The sequence below is a fragment of the Ictidomys tridecemlineatus genome, chromosome 3 (assembly GCF_052094955.1).
Source record: "Ictidomys tridecemlineatus isolate mIctTri1 chromosome 3, mIctTri1.hap1, whole genome shotgun sequence".
Taxonomy (NCBI): Eukaryota; Metazoa; Chordata; class Mammalia; order Rodentia; family Sciuridae; genus Ictidomys; species Ictidomys tridecemlineatus.
Genome location: NC_135479.1, coordinates 32,406,037 through 32,427,459, shown reverse-complemented (window position 1 = coordinate 32,427,459; position 21,423 = coordinate 32,406,037). Strand labels below are relative to the sequence as shown.

The 21,423-nt window shown below is 35.3% G+C and overlaps 1 protein-coding gene and 1 long non-coding RNA gene across 5 annotated transcripts in view; one reads left to right on the top strand and one right to left on the bottom strand.

The window, feature by feature from the left end:
- Positions 1-1,831: 1,831 nt before the first annotated feature.
- LOC144376085 (uncharacterized) lies at positions 1,832-3,539 on the bottom strand. The gene is made up of 2 exons (XR_013436151.1): positions 3,408-3,539; positions 1,832-1,880 (listed from the first exon to the last, which is right to left on the bottom strand). It is a non-coding gene; the product is annotated as an uncharacterized LOC144376085 (long non-coding RNA).
- The window catches only part of Rnf43 (ring finger protein 43), a 60,704-nt gene continuing 41,120 nt past the window's right edge, over positions 1,840-21,423 (top strand). For 3 of the 4 annotated variants that reach the window (XM_078042309.1, XM_040269035.2, XM_040269034.2), the window contains exon 1: positions 3,634-3,885. In XM_078042309.1, the coding sequence (XP_077898435.1) occupies positions 3,634-3,885 (252 nt within the window). Of the gene's footprint in view, positions 2,209-3,633; positions 3,886-21,423 lie in introns of those variants that run through there. The other variant, XM_078042311.1, reaches the window with a different exon arrangement.

Below are 21,423 nucleotides of genomic sequence, written 5' to 3'. Positions count from 1 at the left end.
AGTGATGGAGCATCCTTGGGTTCAATTCCCAGTACCCCTGGACAGACACAACACACACACACACACACACACACACACACACACACACACACACAATTCTCTTCAGAATTAGAGCTCTTGCTATTTCTTAGGAAAGGAACTGCCAAATATCTCTATTGCATTATGTTCTTAAGGTCCAAAAAGGAAAGGAAAAGTGCTAAATTAAGAATTTATTTTAACTGGATATGTGGCACACACCTCTAATTCCAGCAACTCTGAAGGCTGAAGCAGGAGGATGGCAAGTTCAAGACCAGCTTCAGCAACTTAGTGAGACCCTGTCTCAGAGTAAAAAATTAAAAGGGTTGGAGATGTAACTCAGTGAAAGAGTGCTCTTGGACTCAATCCCTAGTACTAAAAACAAAAATATCTACTTTTTGAACTTACCTCTGTTCCAAACTAGTTATTAGGTCTAAAATTCTGAAACCATTTTCATAAACCTTCTAGCAGAAGAACATGCAAGTTAAATAGGCCACTTACACTTCTTGTTTTTAGAGGCATGTCGTTTAATCTTTATAACAAACCTACAATGCAATTATTATCCACATTTTATAGATGACTAAACAGGGTCATTTGTATATGAGGTAAAGAATATAAGATTTATCATAACTTTTTTAAGTGTATACAGTTCAGTAGAGTTAACTGTATTCCCATTGTTGTTGTTGATAAAATTTTGAAAGTTTTTGTCAGCAGTCCAAAAATATAATGTTTGATTACCATCAAATATAATCTGATAAACTTGAAAATTTAAATATTAGAAGCATGTTAGAAACTTTGGCATTATTTCTAATGGCAAGGTTACTATATAAGGGTTATAGTTGATGAATGTGGTAATTAACTGAAAATTAGTGGGGTTTTGCCCACATTCTTCTCATTTAAGCATATTTTACCTTTAGTGTGTATTAATGATAGACTTTCTTGTAATCTTACACTGAGAGCAGAGGTCTGATCTATAGTAGTATTTCACTTTGAAGAGATGCGAGAAGGAAATAACAGTTGGATTCCAGATCTCTGACATCAGCCTAATCTGAAAGCTTCATACAGGCATAGTTTAGACAGAGCTACTGAATTTGAATTAGTAAGAGCAAAGAAAAACTATGCATATAGTGGGCAGAATCCTTCCCTGTGTAGCAGATCTAAGCAGCAATAAATCAGTAAGTACTATAGTATAGGATCACTTTATTCTGGCTTTGTGCCATTTGTAGACACTAAAACCCGGAAAGACCAGAAATCCCTTTGAACTTATATTTGAAAAACCTTGTGTCCATTCTTTTATCTTTTGGAGTTCTTTTATTTTTTCTGTTTATTTCCTCATACCACTGCCTGTTGGGTGCAGAATCTGCTTGGATATATTCCAGCGGCCTCAGCTTACATGTGGTAACTTGCTTACCCAGAGAAAGGTCTGGAGGACTGAATTGGATGCAGTTGGGCTGTGGCTCACTAGAGGGAGCAGAGGACCCGAGAGAGGAGAGAGGGAGAGAACGTGTCTGGTTAAGTGTGGTGTGTGCGCACCAGGAGGAGGAGGGCCGGGTGGGGGTGGCTGCCTTTAACTGCTCCACCCTCACTTTGTCAGCAGGTAGAGAGCGTGATTGCAGTCCTAGGGGAGGGAGTCAGAAGTAGAACACCAATTACAAACCACAGGAGGCTTCCTGCTCTAGGGAGTTGATCCAGAGTTGTCTTTCTGAAAAGGAAGCACTCGAATCCTTCCGAACTTTCCAAGTCCATCCATGATTCAGAGATATTGCCTTCTCTCTCTGGGATTTTCTGTTTCTGGTAGTGAATTGTTGCTGATGTATTTGCTACTTGTGCCTCTTTTCTCTTTCAAGATTTGATTATTTAATGTGCTGTTCGGAGAGAAAAAGAACTTTTGTTAGAAAGGAGATTTCAGAAGTGATTTTGGATCGTCTATAAGTGTTTTTAGAGTTCTTGGGGACAGTAGCTCTCACCCTGGAATAAGTTTCTGCCTTTGATCTGCATGGATTATTTTTTCAGACTGCGGAATTTCTCGTCACCTACCTGTAGTATGGGGCACTTGGTTTGGTTGCAGAGTAAGAAGGTGGAAGAATGAGCTGTACTTGGTTAAGCAGTTCAAACCTTTTTTGAGCAAGATCTATAAAAGCATAATTGAATTTGTCACCCCCGTGGATTCCAGTGGGCCCAACAGCGCAACAGGTTTGCAGATTTCTTTTGAAATTCTTTTTTTTTTCTCCCTCTGCCTCAGAAAAAGAAAAAAAATCTCTATAGTAGGTTCATATTCAGTTGCTCAGCTTTTCAGCACTTATTTTGAAGACTTTATATGATTTTTAAACTTGACCCTGGAACACAACGGGCTTTGTGGGTGAAGTGCACTTATGTTTACTTAAAGGTGCACATTTAAAAACCTTATTCTGTGTTTATCCAAAGCCCCCAATTCGTATATGTGCTTACAAATAGCACAGATCTACCCAGGCTTCATTGTATTTTTTTCAGGGTGTTCTACTTAAAGCCTGTGACTAATCACCTTCCTAATCCCCCTATCTTTTATTCCCCACCCCCTCAAGGAATTTGAAAACGTGTTAGGAATAGTCCTTTGTTTTTCTTATGAACTTAGAAAATTACAGATTATAAAATCTGGATATTAGTTTACCAAAGCATCTCATGGGAAATCAAAGTGCTTGGCATTCCCAAGCTGGAGAGTAAAATTTGGAATCCCTAAGAGAGAAACGAAAATGGAGATAGAAATATGAACTTTAACTGGGAAAGACAGTTGGAAACTATACCCTTTTCATATATTCTAATTTTCAAAGTTAGAAAAGGTTGTGATGTTCAGGATTATCCATAATGTGTGAGGATATATAAATTAGCACCTAATTTATAGGCAACTTTAAGAAAACCCCCCAAATTATAGTATGTCCAAGTTTATGAAAAATATTTAAATTTAATGGACCTAGAACTTTGGGCTACAGTGAAATTCAGTTTAACATGGAAACTTCTCTGTGTGCTGTAGTATCTTTGGACATCCCTCAAGGTGTGGCGTGAATTTTTTTATCATTCCGTCTCTTCCCCTATTAAAAAACAAATCTCCTGTGGTCTTTAATTATTTACAGTTGACACATTTTGTGGCTTAAAAGGGCCACCTCTCCATTGTCTAAGCTGGAGTTCTTCACTCTCACCTTTGATGCATGGCCTTAGCTGTTTACTTTGTCTTGTTTTGTTCATCAACATTGGGGTTAGTTGGTCGACAACTTGATGCATATGGAAGACCAACATCAAGTGATCTGACATAATAAAAATTCATAATGTGACGTTCAATTTCAAGCAAAGTTGGAAATTCCAAAAAGAAGTGGTGGTTTCTTTGCTAGTCAGAGTGAAAATGGAAGAAAATGACATACCTGCTGCAGAAGTGGGCTGAAAACAATCTTCTCTGCCCAATCAGGAATGCCACCTGTTCTTGGGAATATACTCTAGAGAAAGGAAGGGTCAAAACTGTGACTTGGCTTTCAGAAACAGAAGCATAAATTTTCTCTTCCTGCATTTGTCTGGATCTGAGAACCTGCACTTGGTGTTAGCCAGTGGAAGCAGTATGTATGGCCGAAGTGCATTGCTGCAGCTGGTAGCATGAGTGGTGGCCACCAGCTGCAGCTGGCTGCCCTCTGGCCCTGGCTGCTGATGGCTACCCTGCAGGCAGGCTTTGGACGCACAGGACTGGTACTGGCAACAGCGGTGGAGTCTGAAAGATCAGCAGAGCAGAAAGCTATTATCAGAGTAATCCCCTTGAAAATGGACCCCACAGGAAAACTGAATCTCACTTTGGAAGGTGTGTTTGCTGGTGTTGCTGAAATAACTCCAGCAGAAGGAAAATTAATGCAGGCAAGTATAATTTTATTATATTTCACTTTCCATCTGTTTGAAACATGCCTTTCTTCTTTTGTCTCCCAAACCAAATACCTTACAAGGGCTTCTGCTGCTAAGCTTTCTGTTTGTTCCATCTTTTAAGGATATTGCCTTGTTGGCATTCTAAAGCAAATTATTTTATGCTCAAGAAGAAATACATAAATTCTATATTTTATAAGATTATTTGTTTATTTTTAACTGGTATTGCATTGCTTTTTTAGAATCACATAATAAAACCTTCCTTCATAAGTCATATATTCTGGGTACTATTTTTTTGATAAATGAAATATATGGGCTTATATTTAATTGATCTCGGGATTAGTTGACTTCCTGTTAAAAATCTGAATTGAGCACTAAGGAGGTTGATTTTAATGGTCAGCAGCACCCTGAAATTCTAGACTGCCCTTGAAGCATATTTGAATATAGTGTCACTTTTAAAATTCAGTCAAGCTTGAATGGTACGACTGGCTTTATACCACGTGTGGCACCCTATTGCTAAGCCCAAAATGGAGAGGACTGGATTACAAAATGGACACAAAGTGTAAACCTGTTTCCTGATCCCTTTGGTCTTATCCACACATGATTTTATCATTTTCTAAATTTTAACATCTGTCTTTTTCTTGACCCACAAAGTTTTTTCAGACACAGTTACTTAGGCTTTCGGATTGTGAATTTTGCCTGTAACTCATTCACAACTAACTATTCCTTATGTGTCGAATTTATGAACTGACTGAGGCCATAGCTTTTCATAGCCAATTCTCATTCCCTTTGGTGAAAACAGAGCTTAGTGGGGCTGTATCTTTTTAATGGGCATTCTCTTGTCTTATTCCATAAAATGGTGTTGCTGATTGATAAAAGCATATAATTTTATAAAATGACACTTTTTGCTGTAGCTCTTTGGACACAGGTTAAAATGTCCTTAAATATGATCAATCTCAGCATTCAGCTCAGATTTTTAATTTTATGATTATGTATGGACTATAAACAGAACCAAAGTATTATATGAATTTAAGTTTTCATTTACTTAGAAAAAGAAGGTAGGAAAACAAAAAAAATTATAGAATTCTTTTCCAAACTCAAGTTTTTTAAATATATGGTTTGATAGTTCTTCCTTATACTTCTTTGGCAGTATTTTAAAGCTGGGAAAATTATTTAGAAGAAGAAATGGGTAAAATGGATGGTTCTAGTATTCAGAAAAATAATCAGGAAAGAAGAGTATATCTGAAAAAAATGGTGTTAAAATTTTTTGGTTAAAAAGTCAGTCATTTAATTTAGATTCTAGAATGAAACTGGGAATACTTAAAAATTGAAATAAGAAATCATTTAGAATGTAACCATTGATTGGAAAGGAAACTTCCTTACTTTGCCTCCTTAATATCCTGACGCATGAAGTATATGTTCAATTTTAACCTTTAGCATAAATAATTTTCTTTAAAGTCACATTTTTATATCTCTGAAGTCTTGGGAACTTTGTGCCTTATGCCCTTTTGATAGCATGTTCAATTGATTATAGGCTGCTTAAACTAGTTTTCTCTTTTATTTTAAACTTCTTATCTTCTATTATAATAGAGCTCTACATAAAACTTCTGTTTTTTTTTTTTTAAATAAAGGAACAGGTAAATGAGAAGCACCAGTTGGCATTCTGTTTGCTTTCCTTTTTTATTTTATCAATCTGTATATCCTCTCTTATTTTGCCCTTTTTCTACTCCAGCAAATATTGCTGATCTTGTTTTTTTTTTTTTCCTTCTAACTATGACACTCTCAGTATACTTTAAGTATTACAGTATTGCTTCTTTACTTTCTAAGGAGGGAATTTCACTGTGTTTTAGCAAGGACCTTCAGATTTTATCCTGGACAGTTATACATCAGCAGCAATTTTAAGTCTTTACCTTTTCTGTCCATTCTGACCGCTTATGGTCATTAATAAATTTTATGCTATCCTAAAATTAGTCTCTGGACACATTCAGAATTGGTACTGGTTTATTGCATGTTAATCAGTTGTTTAGTACTGGTCCTGGTTTATTGTGTGTTCATCAATTTTTAATCCACACCAGTTACTAAATTTTCTTAATTGCATTTTATGAGAAACTTTATTTTTAAAAAACAGAGAGTAACCTTGTGTATTGTATACATTGTTTTTTCTTTATCTACCATTTGATTAACTATTTCAAAGAACTCTAGTGTGTTGGGGACACATGGTTTACACTTCCAGAATCTGTGCTGTTTGTTCCTTATCAGATTACATGCAACTCAGGTTTACTCAACTGTGGTTAACCAGGCCTTCCATTTAACTGAAGATCCGTTTATATCTTCTACATTTGTGCTTTGTAGCACTTTGGCTTTCTTGATGAATAGCTATACCCTAATGTCACAAATATAAAGATAGTCTTCTATATTGACTTTGAGAAATTTCGGATAATTCTGTATATCCTCCTACCTACAAATTATTCTAGCTGCCTGTTAAAATTAGTCATCTCCAAAGACAGGGTCAGATCTTTGTAAAATTGGGGTGTCATGTGCTATAAAACTGAAAGGTATGAAAACAGTAATTAAAAAAAAAGAATTAAAAAAAATTTTAAAAGGATAACATTGTGGTTTTGGGACTTCACCGAGAGTTTCTGAAAATCAAACTTTATATTTTGCTCGGTTAATTCAGGGTATGTATCTCACAGGGACCAAATTAACTGGATTTTCATTTATATTAAATTTTAACTTTTCTTAGACAAAGACTGTGCTTCCAATTTAATAATAAAGTAGACTGCAGAGGGCTGGGGTTGTGGCTCAGTGTAGAGCGCTTGCCTAACATACATGAGGCACTGGCTTCAATCCGCAGCACCACAAAATAAATAAATAAATACATAAATAAATAAATAGACTGTAGAATTGGCTCTAAAATAATTTGTCTCAACTTTATCTGATGGCTGTACATACAAGAGCATTGAAAGCCAAGAATTGATTAATTTTCCCCCTGATTCTTATCCTTCACCCTGTGTGCTAGGATTTTTCTTTGCCAACAATACTCTCCATTTTATAAGGTGTAAGTTTTAAATATTGATATTCTTCTAAAAGTACTAAAATTCAAATGAAAGAGGAATGTTGCCTTTATTGTATGTTTTTCTATTTCTGAATCTTCTCTTTTCCATGCAAAAACTCCCTATCTTAGTCTTAACCAAATTGTGTTACTTTCTATTTTGCCGGAAAGCTTTTTCTTCACTTTACTATATCATTTCAAATCTCTGAGCTGGTTTACTGTTGTCTTTAAAGTGTCTAATTCATAGATTTCCCTTACATTTGCCAAAATCTTTGTTCCTTCCTCTTCTTTAATTTCTTTCTACCTTTCTTTCCTTTTATTTTCCACTCAATTTGTATATTTAGGATAGCCTTCCCCTGCTAGTATTTCTCTTACTAGTCATCAAAAAAACAGGACAAGAAAATGTTCCTCATCTCCTACTTTCTTGGTGGTGTCTGATAAAAAGGATGACATGATAGTGATTACAACTGCTTACTATTTTTATGTTCATTTGAATATTTTTTCCTTTTTTATACTGAAGAAGGAAAACATACTTTGTCTCATTTCCAGTTTTTTGAGTTGTTTACCTTTTACCAATGTTTGTTCTATTATTTCTAGTAATGTTGCTACAATTTCCAAAAATTGTTGTAGTCATTTATTCTTTATTAAGTATTATTTAGAAGGACAATGCAAAATTAATCTCCTTTCTTCTTAGACTAAAAACGAAGAGGATCCTAGTATAGCCCAACAGAGGTCACCAACTCTGTAACTATCGCATTCTTCCTGCTCAGCTGGTTGTCCTGGATTTTCTTAGACTCCAGGATAAAGTTATGATCAAGATTAGAATGTACTGCCCTGGGGCTGGCGACCTACAGTGGGAGCAGGGTGGTTTCACGTTTGGCCAGGAGCAATAAACAACTCCTCCTGGACAAATTCCCTTTGCAAGATGTCTCTGCTTGCCTCTTAATTTTACTTATTAGTTAATGCATAATTATCACATCTTTGAATTTTTACTTTATTTGTAGTCAGGCCTTGAAACTTTTAAATTAAATTTTTAAATTTTGGACCAGAGTTAGATAATCCTGTGTAGCAAAGTATAATTGATAAAATAGCTAAACTGCAATTCAAAGTTTTTGACTTTCAGTTCTGACCTAGACATTAAATAGTTGTGTGATTTGTGAAAAAATAGTTTTTACCTTTCTAGGTTTTAGATTCCTTGCCTGTGATATTAAGAGATTGAAACCTAAATAGCTACCAAACTGATTCTATGTACTCTACATGTTTTAGCTCTCTAGATTTTTATAACTTCATGATAGAAAAAGTTCAGTGCTTTTCATTTCCACATTTTACAGATAAGGAAACTGAGGACTTAAGTGTTAATATTTGTCAAAGCATTAACTATATTTGCAAGAAAGTGGTATAGCTGCAACTCAAACTGCAGAACCCATGGTTTTCCAGCTCTCAGTTTCTATACATCTAAGAATGTCACAGGTGACTAGAACACCAGAGTAGGTTTTATATAATTAGTTCCAAAGTAGAAAGGAATGAAAGTGATGTGTACCATTGTCTGAGTTGATCCAGAATACACAGCATCCTGCTACCTTCTAAAAATCTCCATTTCTTCTATTTTTTTCTCATTTGGTATTTCATTTCCACAGATATGAGCAAATCAGAATCTTTATTCAGTATCTACATTTGATTAACTTTCTCTTCGTTTTAAAACAGCCTACGTTGACTACTAAAAGAGGAACTTGAAATAATAAACTCTGAAAATAGCATGTATTTAATTGGCATTGCTCAAGTTAGAGTTCCTTGGATGCAGATTTCAGAGTGATTTTGCGATTTTACTTTGATGCCAGCCTTTAAAAGAAGTATAGAATAAATATTGAAGATATAGTCAACTCACAGTTATGTTAATGGAGGTGCAGAGAATCCAATTAATTGCCAATTGACTTTGGAATGTAGTCAGAAGTACACCATTGGACACAGTGTGTGCACAGCCATTTTCAGGTGCTTGCCTCCTACGATCCCTGCTCAAAGCCTTCTAGATTTTGTTGTTAGAAGCCTGGTACTCAGAAAAGAAAAGCTGCATTTTTTTTTCCTTCATTACTGAAGATTGAACACACACTATGCAGGCTTTCTACCATTGAGCCTCATACCCAGCCCAGGAAGCTGCAGAAATAGAAAAATATGCAATGATAATTATTCAGGTTAAACAAGGTATCTCTTTTGTAAGTAGCCATCAAAGAGATTGTATATATAAGAGAGATTTATATACAAAAAGATTTGTATATATAAGATTTCTGTAATTCACTTGAAAAATCCAACAAAAAAAGTTCAAATTCACAAATCTCTTTGATTAATAGGAAGTACTACATGAGGAATGCTCCTGGCTGTTGCTCCTATCAGGTTGCTTGTTGTTAGTAGATTCTGGGGGCATATATTTCCTTGATTTTGTTCTAAAGTGCATATGTATGTACATGTATGGAGTGATTTTTTTAATCTAAAAAGTAGCCACAATTTACTTTTTATATGATATTAAAAGTATTACTAGAGCTCATGGTTTTGTTTGTTTTTATATAATACCTTTATATTTTGTTCATTGGAAAGAACTTATTGGGGGGCTGGGGATGTGGCTCAAGTGGTAGCGCGCTCGCCTAGCATGCGTGCGGCCCGGGTTCGATCCTCAGCAGCACCACATACCAACAAAGATGTTGTGTCCGCCGAGAACTAAGAAAAAATAAATAAATGTTAAAAAAAAAAAAAAAGAACTTATTGGAACTTTTTTGTGCTTTATTTTCTTACAGTTGTTAAGTACAATAAGGGGAAATGTTATAAATGAGCAACGTATTATTACTGTACATGTTGGGAGCCAGAACTGGTAGCGAATATTTTCTCTAAGTGTGGGAATGATGTCCCATTGAATTTGAATAGTAATTTTCTTCCAAGAAGCTTAAAATGATTCACGAATATCTACAACCAGATAAGAACAGGTAACATTAACTCCACTTTAATAAAAGGAGGAAACCTACTAGGGGAGAGAAAGCAAGAGCAGAGTCACACAGAAGCTGACTCAATCTGCTTTGCAGGAGATAGAAGAATAATTCAATCTTTAAAAGTTGTCTGAGGATGTGAGAACTCAATTTTTTTTTATGGAAATCCTAAAAAGATAACATACTGTCAATGGCTGAGATCTTCTTTTTGGATCATTGTGACAATTCAGTCAAAAAAACTGTTGGTATAAAGCTATTGGCCAGTTTTATATTTCAGAAAAACCTATGAACTAATACCCTGACCTACATTTGTTGATCTTTTGAGAATTATTAGCGTAAAAACCAGTATTTAGAATGACCTGTAAGGCTCCTGTGATCTTGCCTTATCACCCTCTCCTGTCCTTTCTCTTCCCTTCACTTGACTCCAGTCACCAGGGTTTCTGCTGTCCTTCAGTTAGATCAGGCATACTCTCACTGCTTGTTAGTCTGTATTGACTTTGAGGAATTTTATAATAGTACTTGTAGAAGAATATCATAATTTAAAACTTTGCATGTACCTTATAAAATGGATATTAAACAAAGAGGTATAAGAATAAGAACAAAAATTCATTTTTTAAAAATATTTCTTAGTTTTAGGTGGACACAATATTTTTATTTTACATTTACATGGTGCTGAGGATTGAATCCAGTGCCTCATGCATGCGAAGCCAGCACTCCACCACTGAGCCATAATCCCAGCCCCAAAATTCATTTTTGATATAAGACTTACATTCCATATATTTTCTTCTTAGTTCTCCCAAATGTCACCCCAAAGTGTCAAATAACCTTCTCAGACTATCCTGTTCTGAAGGATTCTTCCTATTTCCCTCAGGGCTCATATTTCTTTTCCCTAATTTAATTTTCTTTACAAAATTATGTCATGTGATATGCTATAATGTTTTACTTGTGTAGTTGTCCATGTCCCCTCTGTAATATATGAGCTTGGTGAGTCAGCCTAATGTCATGCATGTTATCCCAGCTTGTGAGGGAGAGGCAAAAGAATTACAAGTTCAAGTCCAGCCTAGGCAGCTTAGGGAGACCCTGTCTCAAAATATTCAAAAGTAAAATGGTCTGGGGAGGTAGCTTAGTGGTAAAGTACCCGTAGGTTCAGTCCCCAGCACCCCCTGCCAAATGTGTGTGTGTGTGTGTGTGTGTGTGTGTGTGTGTGTGTGTGAGAGAGAGAGAGAGAGAGAGAGAGAGAGAGAGAGAAAGTAGGATTGATTTTTGGTCACTTTTGTCCAAAGCTCTATCTCTAGAAAAGCACCTTTAGTATACTTAATGCCTTAGACATAGTAAGTACTCAATAAATACTAAGTGAATATAAGGAACATCTGGTGTTACTGAGTAACTCTAATAGCTGGGAGATAACTCTAGGGTGAAATATTTATCTCATCAGACTTTAACATATAAGGTCAATTATTTTAAGTGTTTTGAGTGATATAGTATGCTGTATTTCTTTTTTTAAGATGTAGGTGGACCCAATGCCTTTATTTATGTTTACATGTGGTGCTGAGGATTGAATGCAGTGCCTCACAGGTGGAAGGCAAGTGCTCTACCACTGAGCCATAACCCCAGCCCAGTATGCTGTATTCTTCTACACCTCTGACTTACTAATAACCTAATGTCGCCTTGATTGTTATTTCAAAAACAAACACAGCTATACTGAATATTTTTAAGATACTCCTTTACATAGCATTTATTTATTTTGATAGGTTAGCCCTTGCTCTTTAGGAAATTCTGGTTTTCCAAGGAAGATTTATGGGGTACTGATTTTAAACCTTTGATTATAAAAAGTATTTGTATATATGTACAAAGGACCGGAACTCACCTTCTTAGTTCTTTAAAAAAAATATATATATATTAGTTATATATATATTAGTTATATATATATATTAGTTATAGGTGGACACATACCTTTATTTTATTTTTATGTGATGCTGAGGATCAAAACCAGTGCCTCACGCATGCTAGGCGAGTGCTCTACTGCTGAGCACAACCCCAGCCCCACCTTCTTAGTTCTTAAACTTGTGATTCCCAGTTCTGATTTGAGATTCCATAAACCATGAATTTTTAATATTTTCTGTGTGTGTCATATGTCTCTTTGAGAATGTGATAAAAATTATTGACTATATGTATGAATACACATATATACTTAATATATACAATTTTGTATGAGATTTCAGTGAGTTGAGAGAGTCTCTGAGATACATGTGACTTTAGATGAAGAAGCTGTTATCCTAAAATAATCCCAGCTATTTCAAGAAATGAGACAAAATTTCAAAACTAATTTACCCTTAGTTTAATTTTATAAAAACATCTGTATATGTTACACATCAATAATATTATGATATAGTTATCATAATATTATGATATAGTTATCATAATATTATGATATAGTTATAAGAAAGTGACCTGATTGTAGATGTAACAAAGATTTGTTTGTGTGTAGTAAAGGAATATTCTCTCCAAATATTAAGTGAAACCGTGCATAAATTTGAGAAATGCTTACAATGCTTCAGCATGGTGGTTTCACTTTAAGACCCATAAGAATAAAGGTTATTTTAGTGATGTGTTTTTTTTTTAATTTGTTTTTTTAGTTGTCAATGGATATTTATTTATTTATGTGGAGCTCTGAGAACTGAACCCAGTGCCTCACATGCTAGGCCAAACGTTCTACCACTGAGCTACAAACCCATCTACTGATGTGTTTTGATTCAAGTAGAACAATTGTGGCCCTACTTGGTTACCAAATTCTGAAAACAGAGGTATAAAGCAAATTCATTTGGGTTACTTTCCATCTCTTTGGTTTCTTTCCATTTTTTCCCTTGGGGTAGAATTCCTTGGGTTCTTAAAATATCTATTTGCTTTAATGGAAAACTTTGCTTAGGTTTATTGTTCCTTGCTTGTTTGTTTTTAAACAACAGATAAGCCATTTTACATTATTCTTACTTTTGTCTGGATTCTAAACCTGAAGTTTTATGGATAAATTTGTTTTCTTCTATACTTTTTAATATGTTGGGAATTTGTGTTTAGCTTGCAAATTTGGAAACACTAAAATGATCAGAATGATTTAAGAGTTAACATTTTCAAACTTTGCAAGCACAAAGGTGACCCACAGTATTTCTTCAGATAGGAAATTAGATAATTTAGAAATTCTGGTCCCTGAATCTAAAGCAGTGATGGTTTCTTCAAAATAGCAACACTCCAAGAAAATTATTTTTTTTAAATCTAGAACACTTCTTTTATGATAGAATTGACCATAGTACAACTGTAATTTTAAATAGCACTTTGAATTATCATGTATCCATCAATTTTATATATGCTAACACATCAAAAGTGTACTGTTGTACATATATACTATGATACTTGAGAAATACTGTTTTCATTAATTCTGTAGAATGATCTGGATGAGACTGAAGGCCTAAATCTTTTATGTCTACCGTTCTTGCTATTTTCTAAAAGTGATTACAGATTTCCATTCTTTTTTCCTCAAAACCATTTTTCTACAGTTTTGTGAATTATATACTCTAAAAAAACTTACATGATTCAGGTTTTATTTTTTGTTTTTGTATCATCTATTTGGAATCATATTGATTATCTAACGTTAATATTTTCATGGCCAAGTTTCTTTACATTTGTGAAGGACTCTATTTATTGGCTATCTATGTTGAAATTAAGTTCTATTAAGTTTTTCATTCCTAGAGTAAAATAGAGTTTGGTGGCAGAGGGAGATAATAGGAAAAGGTATTCCATTCATGAAATAAGTTTCAAATTTCAATTTTCAAGCTAGAAGAATAAAATTTTATAAAATTTTCATTTTATAGATGAAGAAATGAACCCAGAGAAATTAGTGCTTTCCAGTCAAACAACTGCCAATCTACTGCTCTGTCTTACTGGCCAACATTTATTTTTTACATTTTTTTATACAGGTCTCTGTACGCAAGGCAAGCACTCTATCAACTGAGCTATATCCCAGCTCTGGCCAACATTTTTAGTAAAGTTTATTTATTTATTTTAAACATTTTGGGGTCATTGCAGGGAAATTTTTAAAAGCAGGTATGGGAAGAGATTTTACCCTTGAACATTCCACTTAAAAAACATTATGGACTGTCATAGAGTTTCTTTCCTCTTTGATTCCTTGTCAACTATAAGGCATGCTATAAAACAAGTGAACAAACAAAAAATACCTTGCCACAATTTAGCATTGCTCTCTGTGGTGCACATGTTATCTGCCATTAAATCTCTGCACACCAGGTGGCCTGTAGCCTTGGATCATCTCCTCAAAATGGTAGAGGCTCTCTCTAAAGTTTAGGCTGAGAACCTCACCAAGATGGGAAGTTGTGCTATATTTCCTGGATCCTTCACAGTATGGCTCCTCTATTTTGTACCATATGCTGTGGCAGATTCTATAGGAATTCAGAGAACATCACCCCAGCCTAGTCCAGCTGAGAAGATAAACAGCAAAAAGATGATATGTGCTGCAAGGTGAGAGATGGATGCATAAGTGCCTTAGAACTTTGGTTTTCATTTTCTCAGGAATCATTCAAATGATTGATAATTCTGTCTCTGGTTCCTGCAAGTAAAGAAAACTAGACAAAAACATTAAATTTTAACCCAGCTTTGAGGAATTTCAAGCTAGAGAGCAACTACAATCCAAGTAATCATCGTTCCTGGTTTATCACTGTTATCAGTTAACTACAGGTTAAAATAGTTCTTGTATAGTATTCCTATATTATAATATCACCCATAACATTTTTTTGATGCTCTAATGATTACTGCAAACTGACTTTCTAAAATATGCAAGAAGTTTCTGTTAAACTATAGTAAATTTAGCTTCTATCAGAATTCAATGTATTGAAAGTTTATTTGAATTGATAATCTCACCTGGTTTGGTTTTGACTTTTCACAAACTGAATTTCATAAAAGAAATAAATAGCCAGGCATGGTGGCACATGCCTGTAATCTCAGTGGCTCAGAGGAGTCTGAAGTAGGAGAATCTTTGAGTTCAAAGCCAGCCTCAGCAATGATGAGGTGCTAAGCAACTCATTGAGACCCTGTCTCTAAATAAAATACAAAATAGGGCTGGGGATTTGGCTCAGTGGTTGAGTGCCTCTGAGTTCAAAAAAAAAAAAAAAAAAGAAGAAGAAGACTAAGACCCTTTATGTAGAAGGTGAAGAGGGTTTGAATATCATCTCTATTTAACAAGATTGTTTATGATACCAAAGATTTTTGTGTTTTTTTTTCCTCCAAGAATTTTTTAAGTTATGTGTTGGTTTTAACATAATAAGAGATTTTTACAACATTATGTTATCAATTAAAGTTAGTAAACTCTATAGTATGCATCATACTATATTTTATTATCATTAGATTATTTAGGATTATTTAGTTGCTCCCTTTGGATATGAAAATTCTGCATATGCTTTATGATCATTTAAAAAGTAAAAGCAAACCACTTAACCTTTCATCTATTGAAATGGGGTTAGTGGGGTAGCTAATCTTTAGGATCCTTTCTAGCTCTGAACTTTTAGAATTTGTACTTATTTTAGAAATAGACTTAAAATATTAAAGGGACATGTATTCATTTCTTTCCCTGAGGAAAAAAATTGGTAGATGATACAAAAAAAAAAAAAGAAAAAGAAAACCTGACTAAATTACATAAAGTCACACAACCATTTGTTAGCAAAACAAAACATCACACTTAGTTGAACTTTATTTTCTGGTCTTATCTGTTTTTATGTTCCAGTTAAAACATACAAAAGGGAGTCTTTCCCTAGACTTATATTTTAAAATTAAATTTCTTTAGTGGTTTGGGAATTCTAAATCCTTCATCAAGGCTGTTTCCATAATTGAACCATACTGTCTTCTACCACAAACTTACCCCTACCTACGTCAATCTCATGTAACCTTTGGAAACACCTGGAAAAGACAGAGATAACCTAGAACCAGTCTGGGTCATAGTAGTAAAAGGAGTAGGAGTATTTTGGGATCAAATGCATCCTACTCCATACTTTATGAAGTTGAATTATTAGAGATAAGATTTCAGAGCCACTGATAGATGTTAATGTGTGGCATTAGGCAACCAGTGCTCATTTGCGGGAAGTGGAAATGGGGCCATCTGATTAGTAACTATGCCTTGTTATTAAACTGTGACTTTTTGTATATCTCCAGAGTTGGAAAACTTCCGCTGACCACACAGACACACACACACACACAAAAAAAAAAAAGAAAGAAAGAAAGAAAGAAAGAAAAAGAAAAAAGAGAGGGTGAGGGTGCTGGCTTGCAGACTCTGAGGGCCGTACAGTAGACACAAAAGCGCCTTCTTAAAGGCCTTCAGCAGAGGCAGCCTGTACAGGCAGGCCTGCTCCTCTCAAAGACTGGGAATCAGATTCTTTCCCCAGGGGGTTTCCAACTAGTTTGCACTTCAGAAAAACCTTTTCTTTCTCCTGCTGTTCACGCCCTGCAAAGAGTTTTCTTCCAAACAGAGAAATTGTTTTATAATCAAAGATCCTTGTCCTTAGTTGTTGAACATCAAAGAAAGTTTGGAGGAGACTGAGGGATTATGTGAGTCCCTAGAATTTATTTTGAATGCAAACTTGAAACATTAGCAAGTCTCCCAAAGAATATACTCATCTCAGAGCTGGGAGAGAGCCTAATAAAACTAAGTCTTTATTCTTCCTTTTTTGGACGTGCTACTGTAAGGTACAAATGAGTTGACTGCTCTTGCTGGACTTAATCCATGAATGTTTGGTTCTTGAGGTGCAGACATGCTGAAAGAGCACCCCCTACATTGTCTATCCTTCTAAAACCTGATATGCAGAAACATTGTTGATAAACTTGAAACAACAACCCCTCTTTTTTTTAACCTTCAGTGCTTCCATTCTTGGGAACTCAGGGTTTCTCCCAGGGCAGTTGATGATATCACCAAGGTTAGGAGCCACATTCCCTGCATTCCCTGGTGTAGCTGAGGTGTTGATGATGTCATTTTCTCCCACAAAGGAAAACCTCAGCACCCTGAGGGCCTGAACTCAGGTCTTGGCAGGTAAATGAAGGAGGAACTTACTTTTGGATTTAAACTGATTGAGTCAGGCATAAAGAGGCACAACGTGTTATGTTCTAGCATCACAGACTCATCTCTGAGTCCTGAACAAACTGTTTATCATTTTTATGAGAATTAAAACTATAGAGTTAAGAATTATTTTGGGGTAGGAACAATGCTTCATTTAACGTTTTGATTTTTACATTTCAGACCATTTACACGGCATTGTTCTCAAAAGATTTTGCTCTCACTGAAGTATCCTTCTCTGAATCCGTGAATTTTCCAAGTTTTTTTGGGAACCCATTTATAAATTATCCAGCTTTCCTTCCTAGAGCAGATTAACAACAATAAAAATAATTAGGAAAAATGAAATGATATATAGGGCCGATTTAGGTTGAATATGCTCTGTGAAAAGTACATTCATATTATTTTGATCTTGGCTCTGTGGTTATAAACTGAAGAGAACGTTGGCTCCAGAAGACTTCCAATCTCTTCCTATCCCCTCATCACAACCACAAAGCAGTGGTTGGAAATAGAATTCCAGGAACACCAAAAATGCTCAAAATTTCCAATAGTGGCAGCTACGGTGCCCCCACAAGGATTCCTTGAGCAGAGCCTTCTTGTGGTGTCCTTGTGGTCAGGAGTGCACATCATCAGTCACAAAGGCTTGCCCTGAAGATAAACCTGCTAAAAATGTCACTTGTCAGTCTCTGCCACTAGAAACAATTCTTCATACTTTCACTCTGCTCTGAACTAAAATGTTACAGGTTTTTTTTCTTTCTTTCTTCTCTCTCTCTCTCTCTCTTTCTTTATTCCCTTCTTCCTTTGGAATTATCAAAAGTTTTCAATGCACTAGTTTGTCCTAGGAAAGTTGGGCAGAATCTGTAAAAGTAAGCAAGATTTGCCAAAAATTTTTATTCCACTCAGCAATGAAAACTTGACTGTGTTACTATTGTGAAAGTATTAAGTTGCAGTTTATTTTTTCGCACTAGGAGTATATGAGTAAAATTCAAGGAAATGAAGTGACTGTTTAGTTTATATAGGGGAGTAGAGAATTGAGCTATTAGGAAAGAAGCCAGCCTGCAGCTGACTTTATATTTTCATAATCTCGTTTCTCCTGAGTAGTTGTTGTATGTTTGAACCAGATTAATGTTATATTACCTAGGGCTCGTTATATGGCTCAGCAGTGGAGTACTTGCCTAGCATGCACAAGGCCCTGGGTTTGATCTCAGTACCAAAAAAATAAAATTATTATATAAAATGCCCTAGTTTTAAAAGCAGTGTCAGTCTTCAGAATATGAACAGAATTTGGCATCTTGTTTCCATTTTTATTGCTTTGTTTTCTAAAGGGAAGTTTGAGTTGGAGACCGCCTGGCAGGATTCCATACTTTCACCATACCACCTGTCCTGGCAGAGACAATGAACTCAAAAGTCAAGTTCTTTATAACCGCACCTGCCTTGTAAATGCTGCCAGAAGATCTGATTTTCTCTTGCAATTAAATTCTACCCAGAAACTATAATACTTAGCACCCAGTTTATGCATACCAAAATTTCATGAGGACTAGTACAGAATTCATTCTCCCATTGACTTCCTGGGTAATTTGGGGCATGATATTCAATGATTATGTTATTATTTATCAAATGGAGGAGATGTAACTTTATGGCTTACCTGATTTTCAAGACATTTGTGAGGATCTAATGATGATGAATCATTTGGTAATTTAATATTTGAAAATTGTCTTATGCAATTCTGCACCTAATGAGCATGAAATGGAGTATGATCTACCCAAAATATAGATTAGGAACATATTCCAAAGACAGACCACCATACAAAGTTCCCAGGGATGGGAAACTGCCATTTCTCCCTGCTTTTCACTTTTCCCAAAAAAGCAGGTGATCCTGCTGGCCACCAATTGAATGCTCTTTGATTAGGCAGTTGTTTTAGAGGCAACCAAACAACTTGATGAGAACTTTTTCCTTTTGAATTATTAGAGTGTTTCTTGGGTTCCCTCAGGGCAGAATTACTTCATTATCTTCCTACTTTATGTATAACTGGAAACCTTCTGGCCTAAGAACATAATTTCTATCACCAAATAATTGAAGATAATATGCCCCCAAATGATGCTCTTTGCATAGTCTCTACATATAATGATATAATATGATAATAAGGCTTAAAGGGTTCTCTAAAAGGGTGGCAACATCCTACTATAAGAGTTCTCAGTAGACTTATATTTTAATCTCTGCTCTGATTCTTAGCTTTATGGCTATAAAGAAAATTGCTTTACTTCTTTGAGCCTGTGTCTTCATGAGTAAAGTGAGGACAATCATAATAAGTGGCCACTACCTAAAATGAAATAGTGTTTGAGAATTGTGTTTGAAAATTACACATGTAGGGCTGGGATTATGGCTCTGTGGCTCAGTGGCAGAGCACTTGCCTAGCATGTGTAAGGCACTGCACATCAATAAATAAAATAAAGGTCCATTGACAACTAAAAAATTGTAAAAAAAAAAAAAAAGAAAGAAAATTACACATGTAAAATATTAATACTAACAGTAATTAGACTTGAGCTCTTTCTTATTAACTTAATTACTGTCAGAAAAATCACCACCTGTGAGGATTATTGATTTAGACCCAGTAAACTTATTTGGTATTATCCTAATATAACCATCTAGACTATTTTTTTGTAGCTAAAAAGATAATGCTTTAGGTTTAGGATTTTGTGGGTCACCAATTGAATGTTGCCATAATGTAGCCCAGGGAGCCTCAGTGGCTTAAGAATGACTAATAGCGGATGACCTCTGGGGTAGGAACTTGGGTTCTCTTACTGCCTTGCTTTGCTGTGGTGAATCACTTGCCTGCCCTGGACCTTTGTACATGTGACCATTCTATATTGGTAAACCCATTAGTTTCCTTTCCCTTTTTGAAGTTTTAAAGTATTTTTTAATTACTTCTAATCCAAAGCAATTGCTCTCATTGCTGAAGCTTTATCTTGCAGGCATGTTTCTAAAAAGGCTTAGAAGGAAAGGAGTTCTATATTGTGACCAGGACTAATTGACCCAGTTCATTTTACTGTGCTGGTCTCAACATGTTCTTTGAAGCTCAGCAGCTTGGCCCCTGAGACTTCTGGGTCCCCATCTGAGAAGAATTGGATCAAAATGAGAATAAGCCAAGTTTTAGTCTTAGTGCTTATCAAATATTTGTGAACCTGACATAATTTTCAGGGAAAGATCATCCCTTGAATTATCCCAGAGACTCATATTCCACAGTATGAAAAATCTGTATTCAATGTTTTATAACTTTACCAATTTGAAATCTGTTCCCCAAATAGGTAAATAATAGGATAAAAGTAATTATGGTTTTCCTCATCTTTTTTACTTACCTGTTCCCTGACATGATTAAACACACACAGCTTAGAAGAATCTTTTGGAAGCAAACTCAATTACCATTATTATCCTTTCAGCACTTGTATGGTGTTATAACTCATTTCAATCACCAGTATAACCCAGTGGGAGTTAGGAAACAAGCTGGGGTGGGGTAGAGATAGAAAGGGGCAAATGTTTTCCCTTTTATTGGATAGCATACTCCTTCTCTAAAGACACTTGGGGAAGTCTGTTTTTTTCCCCCAAGGCCTAATAAAGATTAGTTAGAGATGTCTGCAAAGCATTTGAAGCTCTTTGAAATAAAGACATGGATAAACACTCAGTATCACCATCATTACCAAGGAAAGCTCAGCATGTGATGTTTGGGATCACTTCCAGCGGTCTTGTTTGATGTTCATGATTCCTATTTTGACCTTTACCTCTTGATATCTTTATACATTTATTGAGGTGTGTTGGACAAAGTCTTGAGATCCCAAGCAATAGGGCATTAAGAATGAATGACTGTTAGCCTCATTTCTGTGGATGGAATTTCTGTAACCGTCCCCTCCACCCATCTTTAGATACCCTGTTTTTCCAGTGTGGCAATCCTGGTGGCTAATTTTGTATCTAGTCACCTGATTTTACTTCTCATTCTATTTCATATCTGAGAAGCAGTGTTTTATAGGAAAATTTTCAGTAAATAAACACTAAAGTAACTAGAGTTTTGTTTTGTCTGAACTGTGCTTATGAACCAGAGATAGAGAAAAAAGGAGATATAAAGAACCTAAAACAACAGCATCAACAACACAGGAACTTCCTTGGAACATTATAGGTTCAGCCCCATCTCTTTAGTATGTATATTAATGTAATTAATTCATGCTAAAAATGACCATAATGATAAAAGGGAGAGTATATACAATATGATGTATTTTGGCAAGGAAATGCACCAGTATATTTTAGAGTTTCAGCAATACAGATTCAATTTAAAAGGACTTGCTGTTTTTTTTGAAGGGTAAGAAGTCACAACTTTTATTATTCTTTTTCAAAGAATGGTGCTAATCACAATTCTCTATTCC